We start from the raw sequence: 10,244 nt of genomic DNA, 5'->3' as shown, positions 1-10,244 counted from the left end.
TTTTCTTCTCGATTAATTAATGTTTCAACGAAATTATTTCATTAAAAAAATGTCCACAGGCTGTTAACAGAGAGAACCCATGCTGTACATTGTTGGTATGTGACCAAGTGGGAGGATAGTATACAGGGCCGGACCTAAGTAGGGTGAGGGGGGGGGGTCCCAATTGTGGTAGGCGTACATTAGTTGAGGGTGTGAAGCACCTGAACCTCCTAGGGCGGTCCGGGGGCATGCCCCCCGGTAAATGTTGAAATCTGGATTAAAATATGTGCAATCTGGCGCATTCTGGGAGTATTCGTCATATTTATTTTTTATATATATATATTTTTTTTTAAATATTTTATTTACCCTTGGAGGAGGTACACGGTCAGGTCAGGGGGTTTTTCCCCCCTGGATCCGGCCCTGGTATTATCCCATTTAAATACCTCGCCAGATGTGAGACGGTGAGCCGAACAGTTTTCAGGGTAGGAGTGTGACTTTAACATATAGGACTACGATTGTGACCTATCTTCAACATGTTGGCAGAAAGAGGTGCAAGCTTTTCTACCTGCGACAGGGCTGTACATAGTGGAACTTTGCGTTGTTTCCAATTCGAATTTCTTCCCAGTTATCCTGAAAAATAAAGAAGATAATATTGAGGGAAGAGGAAATATTATGTTCGCCTCAAATGAGTCGATAACATTGCATAAGTAGTAAAATAAACGAGTGTACAAATTTGCTGGCACATACCCGATATTGAGAAAACCCAAATGTCTTCAGAACCAGAGCTTCAAATAGAGCGTAAGCCTATTATTATCACGCGAGATGAAACTCATGATAATAACATGTATATCGGGGACACGCATGCACGCACGCACGCTCGCACGCACGCACGCCCACACGCACGCACGCACGCACACACACACACACACACACACACACACACACACATACACAAACTCGCTCTCCATCCATCCTTCCGTGCCTCCTCTCCCCTTTCCCCCCCCCCTCCCCCCCCCCCCCCCCCCCCCCCCCCAACAATCTTACAAACGCACAGACGCTGACGTGACAAATCACCTCATCAAAAGGGAGACTGTTCTGCACGACAATGTTTGGTCTGAAGTGACGACTGGAAACTGGACTGTCCAGACGATGGTTGAGCTCGGACAGTGACGCGGTAGTGGTCAGTAGATAAGCCGTCAGGTAGGCAAAGACTGTCTGCAACGAACATCATGCATTGGTGAGATTACAAGCGGTTACTTTAACTTTTGTTTGTTTGTTTGTTTGTTTGCTTAACGCCCAGCCGACCACGAAGGGCCATATCAGGGCGGTGCTGCTTTGACATATAACGTGCGCCACACACAAGACAGAAGTCGCAGCACAGGCTTCATGTCTCACCCAGTCACATTATTCTGACACCGGACCAACCAGTCCTAGCACTAACCCCATAATGCCAGACGCCAGGCGGAGCAGCCACTAAATTGCCAATTTTAAAGTCTTAGGTATGACCCGGCCGGGGTTTGAACCCACGACCTCCCGATCACGGGGCGGACGCCTTACCACTAGGCCAACCGTGCCGGTTTTACTTGAACTACAAGTAAGCAACCCTCATGGCTGCCACAGTGCAACCTCTCTTTTAAGACCTCCACAAATGTGAGAAAATCGGGTCTTAGAAAGGAGGGAGTCTAAAAATGGGGGTAAACTTACAAAGGTTATGAACAGACATTCTGAGAAAACAACGGAGAGAGTCTTAAATTGGAATGTCTTAAAAGGGGGTTTCCCCTGAATAGTGTGGGAGCTGACTCTTATGAATACCGGGGTAACTCAGTGGAAAAGTTACCAGAGAGGTAGGACTTAATGGGATATGACACCGATACATGCACACCCTGGCGGTGACCGTACGATTGATTTTCTTCTGCTGTTATGACGTAGTCACCGAGGTCGACTTCTTTTTCGACATTCTTTGTCACTTCCTGAGAGATGTGACACAATGTTTTACGTGACGTGATGCTTCGTATTATGACGTATTCTCTACCTTTTTTGGGTCTCCATTCAAAGATGTCATTTCGGAATACAGGGTCAAGAAGAAAAGTCTTTAGTCGACGTCGTTTGCCATTAATCGGATACAAATTTGCAGGTAATCGTAGCACTTGGAGTGAACCGACGAGTTGGGGAGAGAGTGGGGGGGGGGGGGGTTGTGTTGTGAGAGAGAGAGAGAGAGAGAGAGAGAGGGGGGAGAGAGGGGGGTTGTGGTAAGAGAGAGAGAGTGTGTGTGTGTGTGTGTCTGTCTGTGCTTGTGTGTATGTGTGTTTGTTTGTGTGTGTGTGTGTGTGTGTGTGTGCGTGTGTGTGTGTGTGTGTGTGTGTGTATATGTGTGTGTGTGTGTGTGTGTGTTAGAGAGTGTGTGCGTGCTTGCGTGCGTGCGTGCATACATGCATGAGTGCGTGCGTGTGTGTGTGTATGTGTTTATGTCTGTGTTTGTGTGTGTTTGTGCGAGTGCGAGTGTCCGTGCTTGCGTGCGTGCGTATGTATGTGTGTCTGAGCTTGTGCAAGCGCGCGTCCGGGCGTGCATGTCTGTTTGTCTGTCTGTCTGCTGTCTGTCTGTCTTCTCACACGATCTCCCTTCCTTGCGTCCGTGTCCCAACCCAGAGGATGTTCGTAAGTATCGTGCGTCCCGATGCCAGGGCGAGAGTGGTAGACTAGAACCGTCTGCCCAATGTAGCGAGAGAACCAGTCGTTGGCCTCGGGGCCACATTCCAGCACGTTCATCTCGATGCCGTAAATCCTGTCAAGAACACGAAGAAGAGGTAAGGGGGAGGGGGGGGGGGGGGGAGATGAAAGGAGGTAGGAAGAGGTTGACAGAGAGAAGAAAACATAATGCAGACCGGCAAAGAAACAGACAGACACACACATAAACATTTGAACACACAGGCAAAAACACAGACCGACCCAAAGACAGACAGACAGACAGACAGACAGACATACTAGATCAACAGATATAAATAAATAAATACATTTAAGATAAATGAAAAATAGGATAAAACAAAACAAAAAGTAAAACATTCCCATACTTTAAGGATTTGATTGGATAGGAGGCAGGGTCTGGGTGTACAGGAAGTCGCAGTGGCGTCATATCCGGTGCAGAGACAACCAGCCAATCACCGTCGATGGTGAAGGTCACGAGGGTCAGACGTGGTTCCGTTTTCATTGTCACGGGGGTCCCTGCCATGTATTCCATCATCCACCATCTGCAGTTAAAACAATATTCAAGGTTTCAAAACAAGAACAACAACAAGAACGATTATAAGGATGTTTAAAGTTTTCATAGGTTTTTTTTCCTGCAAAGGACAACATTTATTGCCAGTGCATGTCAAATCGTACAAATTGTATCCAATACAACTATACACCCCTTCCCCCTAAACAATCAAACAAACAAACAAACAACCTAGGGATTTTGTCATTTTGTGAAAGCCCTTCACCATGACAACCACATTTTGAAAATACCTGTCATGGAAGCCACCGCTAGTCAAGCCAGTGATGGTAGCCTTTGCAGACTGTAATTGCACCGCGCGACAGCCTTTCATGGGATAAACGCAGAGCTCGGCCACGTGACCCACGAGCTGGAAGAGCTTTCCACGTGCAGCACGCACTTTGCTCATCCACAAGTACTTAAGAGCAGAGCCCACGACCAGTGCGGTGAACGTAGCCCCTTCCCGAGTCGTCAGGGCTTCTTGTAGAGCCATGTCTGCTCAGAGTAAACGAGAAAATAAAAATGTAAGTTAAAAAAAAAGGGATAAAGAAAAAGAAAATACAACAACAACAAAAGCAAGTCGCGTGAAGCGATATAAACACATTTAGTCGCGTGAAGCGATATAAACACATTTAGTCAAGCTGTTGGCATCATAGTAGCAGATTAACACCAACAAACAGACATCGCGGAGACTATATTTAAGATAGTCTCGTTTAACCACCCTCAAAACCGAGACGGGTCACGCTCGTCTCCGCGTAGCGTGCAAACGCATTACTTTGGCCTACTATTATATTTTGTATATCTATATCTATATACGGCTTGTGTGTGTCTGTCTGTCTTTGTGTTCACGATGCACGGCCACAGTTCTCGATGGATCTGCTTCAAATTTGGTGGGCATATTCAGGTAGACCCCGGACACAATCTGGTCGATGAAAATTTTCAACACGTGCTCTCAGCGCGCAGCGCTGAACCGATTTTGGTTTTTATGGTTTTTCTGTACATCCATTCCCTGTAACTCTTCCTTATCTTCTCCAGTGTTTTGCGCGTTTATCTCCCTTCCTTCGTGTGGCGTCAATCGCGGGTACCCGGCGAAGCCGGCGTACGGTGCGCAACTCACCCGGCGAAGCCGGGTATTCGGCTCTACTTCTTCCTATACTCCGTCTCGCGATCATCCCGGCGAAGCCGGTAATCATCTAGTAATATATAATTATATTACTATATATATTACTATTATATTTGGCCTATTTTCTGTAATTATGAGCACATTTTTAGAGTAAGCATGATATAATGTATATATTTTTGAATTTAGGAGAAATTGAGGAATACGATGCAATCATTTTTAAATCTGTCAGTGAAAATTTGATTTTAATGACAACTTTAATGAGCAAACTAATTAACTAGTTTTTAAGCCTCCAAGCTGAAATGCAATACAAAAGTCCGGGCTTCGTCGAAGATTACTTGACCAAAATGTCAACCAGTTTGGTTGAAAATTGAGGGCGTGACAGTGCTGCCTCAACTTTCACAAAAAAGCCGGATATGACGTCATCAAAGACATTTATAAAAATAATAAGATAAAATAAAACGGGTCTGGGGATATCATACCCAGGAACTCTCGTGTTAAATTTCATGAAGATCGGTCCAGTAGTTTTTTTCTGAATCGCTCTAACCCTAACACACCATGTTACAACATTTAGTCAAAACTTGACTAAATGTAAAAACTGCAATATTAGTTTTAGTCATCGTTTGACGGCTCAAGGAGTAACATGCCGTAGGGTAGGTATGGTCAAGGACCTGTGACATGCCGTAGGGTAGGTATGGTCAAGGACCTGTGACATGCCGTAGGGTAGGTATGGTCAAGGACCTGTGACATCATACCCAAATATTGCTCAAATAGACACAATTTTCAGGAGAAAGGCAGATCTTCACATACATATTATGTTTTTGACCAAAACACCAGGTCGCGTAAAGTGATGTCAAAACATTCAATTAATCCGTCGGCCTCAAATTTAAACATCAACACCGGGATCAGTCATCGCCTGGACGAGTTGGGCTTCAATTATGTGAAGACCGAGGCGGTTCGCCAGTGCTGCTCTACGCAAAGCATGTGAACATCGGACTGATTTACTTTAATTTTGAACACATTTTCAGAGTTAAACAAGACATATCTATATAATTTTGGATTCAGGAAATATTAAATATAGCAATGTTTTGAATGTGTTTTGTAAATAAGTATCTTTAGAATTTTAATGACCAATTTAATTAATTATTTTCCAAGCTGGTATGCAATGCGTCCAGACCCTAAAAGTTTGTTTGACCAAAATGTAAATGTTTGTTTGTGACTGTAAGGATTTAAACGATGAATTTGCTTTTGTACTCCTGTTCTTTTTGTGTCTTAATGCTTGTATTTTGGTTTTGTACATGTGTATAATAATTTCATTGTAAAACGCTTGGAGCTTTTAGGTAAGCGCTCTATAAGTTTCCATTATTATTATTATTATTATATGACGCCATGAAAGACATTTGTAAAAAGAAAAGAAAACAAGTCGCGTAAGGTGAAATTACTACATTTAGTCAAGCTGTGGAACTCACAGAATGAAACTGAACGCACTGCATTTTTTCACAATGACCGTTGTCCGCCGCTTGTGCAAAACGGAGTGAAACTGACGAGCCTGTTTAGCGCGGTAGTGGTTTCGCTGTGCTGCATAGCACGCTTTTCTGTGCCTCTCTTCGTTTTAACTTTCTGCGCGTGTTTTTAATCCAAACATATCATATCTATATGTTTTTTGAATCAGGAACCAACAAGGAATAAGATGAAATTGTTTTTAAATCGATTTCGGAAATTTAATTTTGATCATAATTTTTATATTTCTAATTTTCAGAGCTTGTTTTTAATCCAAATAGAACATATTTATATGTTTTTGGAATCAAGAAATGATGTAAAATGAGATGAACGTAAATTTGAATCGTTTTATATAAATACATTTTTATTACAATTTTCAGATTTTTAATGACCAAAGTCATTAATTAATTTTTAAGCCACCAAGCTGAAATGCAAACCGAAGTCCGGCCTTCGTCGAAGATTGCTTTACAAAAATTTCAATCAATTTGATTGAAAAATGAGGGTGTGACAGTGCCGCCTCAACTTTTACAAAAGGCCGGATATGACGTCATCAAAGACATTTATCGAAAAAATGAAGAAAACGTCTGGCCATATCATACCCAGGAACTCTCATGTAAAATTTCATAAAGATCGGTCCAGTAGTTTACTCTGAATCGCTCTACACAAGGGCGGATCAATTCACTTTGGAGGGGGGGGTTACAAAATGACTGCGAAGATACAAGTTGACGGCGCCGAAGGCGCCTAAGCCTCTAGGGGGGTCCGGGGGCATGCCCCCTCCCGGAAATTTTTTTATCAAAAGAAGCAAAATAGAGCTATCTGGTGCATCCTGAGCCAATAAATTACCTCTTTTTTGGGGGGTGGGGGGTGGGGGGTGGGGGGGTTACGTAACCCGTGTAACCCCCCCCCCAGATCCGCCCTTGACTACACACACACACACACACACACACACACACACACACACACACACACACACACACACACACACACACACACACACACACACACACAGACAGACAGCACACCACGACCCTCGTCTCGATTCCCCCCTCTATGTTAAAACATTTAGTCAAAACTTGACTAATTGTAAAAAGAAGAAAAGTCTGAGGATATTATCTAGGAAATTTACATGCAACCTTTTACATGTACAAACATAATGTCGGGTAGTTTTCTGAGAATCGCTATGCCCACGCACACACACTCACACACTAACATATCCATACACCCTGACCTCGTCTCGATTCTCTGTCTGCCAGAAAACATTCAAACATTGACAATATCACGCACACACACACACACACACTAACACACTAACACACACGCACGCACGCACGCACGCATGCACGTACACGCACGCACACACACACACACAAGCACGTACGCACGCACGCACGCACGCACACACACACACACACACACATACGCACGCACACACACACCCACACACACACACACACGCACGCACACACACACACACACACTAACACACTAACACACACAAATAAACCTGCAGAGGATCTCCGAGCTTTTTATCACACGTATGTACTTATGAAAGGCTTATAAAGGTATCCCCTGTAGTATGGCAATGCGTTTGTAAAGAATTTAAGTTTTTTGGGTTTTATCTAAAGAATGAATTTTTAAAGTAAATTATTTATTATAGAGAATGCATTCTATATTTATTGTAGATATATTTGTGGTGACATTATTCCTTAGTAGGAAATGTATACTCAGTTGCTGTATCCCGAATGCTGGTGTCACAAAGATAACACTGCAAAATGTATCAACGCTTAAACCTAACACCACCATTAGACAGCACACACGCACATATAACAGCTGCATGAAACAGGGCACAGACTATAGCGAATAAACAAATCATGTCCCAATATAGGTCATAGTTACCTGAGAGGACGTTAAGCCCTACAGTCTCTCTCTCTCAGGGCACAGACAAGTAGAGGTTACATGCCGAGTCTCAGTGATTATCAAAAATAATGGTCGAAGTTAGCGGATCATGAAAAATGCGAGCTTTAGCGAGCTTTTTCATGACCGCGAACTGAGACCATTATTTTTTATAATCACTGAGACGAGGTGTGTAACCTCTTTATTCCTCCTTTCTTCACTTATTCAAAGAAAAGAGGAGTTTTTTTGCGAAACATAGTTTGATCGAATCCTATTCTCTCAACCAGTCAACCTGCGCAGGCGATCGATTAATGCGCGGTTGTATAGTTCCGTGCAAATCATTCCATTCTGTTAACACTTCTTGTCAGTTTTCCTATTTTGGGCTAAAATCAAGTACACAGATATGCTGTTATTCTGCTGTGGCGGCAAAGGCAGATATTGTGTGTTCTGTATATGTTTTGGTATCGCTTTGGATAATGTTTTTTCGTCAAATGGGACTAGCAGACGAACTTTTGCACCCGTGTTCCAACGTTAAAAACTGTATGAAGTTCAGTTTTCTGGGGAAAATAGTGTATGAAACCCCTTTATGTTGTTTAAATTGATGAGATGTGTGCATTTGGTTGCGTGTGATCTGTTTATTAAATGAAATATTGTTGAAAACTGACCGTCGGATTGCAGTCTGTTGTCGAAGGAACTGAGTGAAAAGAAGGGGAACTACTCTTGTCGCTAGACAAAGTATGAGTTACTTGCCTTGGGAAATTGCTTGTGATGAACGGCTTGAGCACAGCAGATGAGATTCAGAAAACAACCGAACTCATGGATTTTATATGGAGATTCATGTGTTCAGGCCTGTAGTTGTTAATTTAAATGCGGTATGTTTGTATTGTTTGCTCCAGAGATGTATACTTCGTACATTAGAGCGTTCGGAACTTTTCAGTCGCAAAAAGTAGTACCGAAACAGAACAACCTCTCAACCCATTGCACTATCGAGGATTCAGGCTGTTGCTGGGTCGTTATTTGTTTGGTTGCTGGGTCATTATCGAAAAATAACTACCCCTACAAGTTTACAGAGGTAAAGAAGCAGAGGGGGGAATAAATACTGTTATCACTGTATGACATTACCCAATATTGACGGACTGTGTGATGATATCTTCTGCTATGGTCTGTTGAGACAGTGATATCAAAATCGAGACAGGAGGTCGAGATTTTGATATCACTGTCGAAACAGACCAATAGCAGAAGATATCATCACACAGTCAGTCAATGTTAGATATATTGCTAATTCTCTGGACATTTTGTATTTACTGTAAAGAAATTACAAAAGTATTTGTCTCAGTTTTGGCTGTTCCATATCCCTCCCTCTGATTATTATTTCTTTTTGTTCACTCTTTTCTTGTACTTTTCAGTATTTAGAAATGTCTTTTCTTTGAAAAAGCCTTTAGTCACTTGCTCAACTAAATTCTGGGATCATTACATTTTCATATATATTTGTTTGTTTTTAAATTTAGGTGTTTTTGTTTTTGAAGTGGGGAAGCAATAAAGAGGTCGTCGATATCAAAACTGATATCGACGGAAATGTCGTCGATATCACTTTAACAATGAGCTCAGTTTTGCCCAATTGACCAATGGAAATCCACGTAACATATGAAATAGCAATATTCAAGTTTGCAACATCGTCTACACTAAGCAACTTCGTTACGCAGTTAGCGAAACGGTGCATGGCCCATGAGTGTGATAAGAGAGAAGGTTCATGTCTGTACACTCGTTTCTCTGATACCCGTTAATAAGATACATTTTAAAAGAGTATCACCATAATTGATTATTTGTACTTCTGAAGTAATGTCTGCCTATTCCGCCTCGCAGCTGTGTTGGTACAAGTGGTCACAAACAGAAAGGTACACACAGAAAAACAGACACCGAGTCATACAGACTCAAACGCACAGACACAGCCAGAGACGCAGACACACACACACACACACACACACACACACACACACACGCAAACACACACACACACACACACATACGTACGAACACACATAAACACACACACACACATCCACACACACACACACACACACACACACACACACACACACACACACACACACACACACACACACACACACACACACACACACACACACACACACACATACAGTCCCCATTTAACGGTAGCGTCCCCATAATTTGACTGCTGTCCAGTGACACTCGTCCCCATTTGTCGGTAAAACCACTAGCACTGTGACACACACACTGACACACACACACACACACACACACACAACACGTCCACGGAGCACGCACTGCACAGACAGACAAGTACAAACACACTCACCGACAGACAAATAGACAGATAGACAGCTGCACAGACACAGACATACAGACGCCACTTACCGTGCCACCTCCAACCCCACCACACAAAAACCACAAACACGGCCACCAACCACAAACACGGCCACCAACCACAAACACGGCCACCAACCACAAACACGGCCACCAACC

At 43.0% G+C, this 10,244-nt stretch overlaps 1 protein-coding gene across 1 annotated transcript; it reads right to left on the bottom strand.

Annotated features, from left to right (window-relative positions):
• Nucleotides 1-481: 481 nt before the first annotated feature.
• Nucleotides 482-10,218, bottom strand: LOC138963258 (mitochondrial amidoxime-reducing component 1-like). Its single transcript, XM_070335321.1, has 6 exons — nucleotides 10,137-10,218; nucleotides 3,481-3,721; nucleotides 3,048-3,224; nucleotides 2,590-2,761; nucleotides 1,054-1,194; nucleotides 482-609 (listed from the first exon to the last, which is right to left on the bottom strand). Exons 2-6 carry the CDS (start codon nucleotides 3,717-3,719, stop codon nucleotides 541-543), a joined length of 798 nt encoding a protein of 265 aa, XP_070191422.1. The 5' UTR covers nucleotides 3,720-3,721; nucleotides 10,137-10,218; the 3' UTR covers nucleotides 482-540.
• Between the last annotated feature and the right edge of the window lie 26 nt (nucleotides 10,219-10,244).

This window comes from Littorina saxatilis, linkage group LG3 (assembly GCF_037325665.1).
Source record: "Littorina saxatilis isolate snail1 linkage group LG3, US_GU_Lsax_2.0, whole genome shotgun sequence".
In the NCBI taxonomy this organism is placed as follows: domain Eukaryota; kingdom Metazoa; phylum Mollusca; class Gastropoda; order Littorinimorpha; family Littorinidae; genus Littorina; species Littorina saxatilis.
The sequence above is the reverse complement of the archived record's forward strand: the minus strand, read 5'-3'. Positions and strand labels throughout refer to the sequence as shown.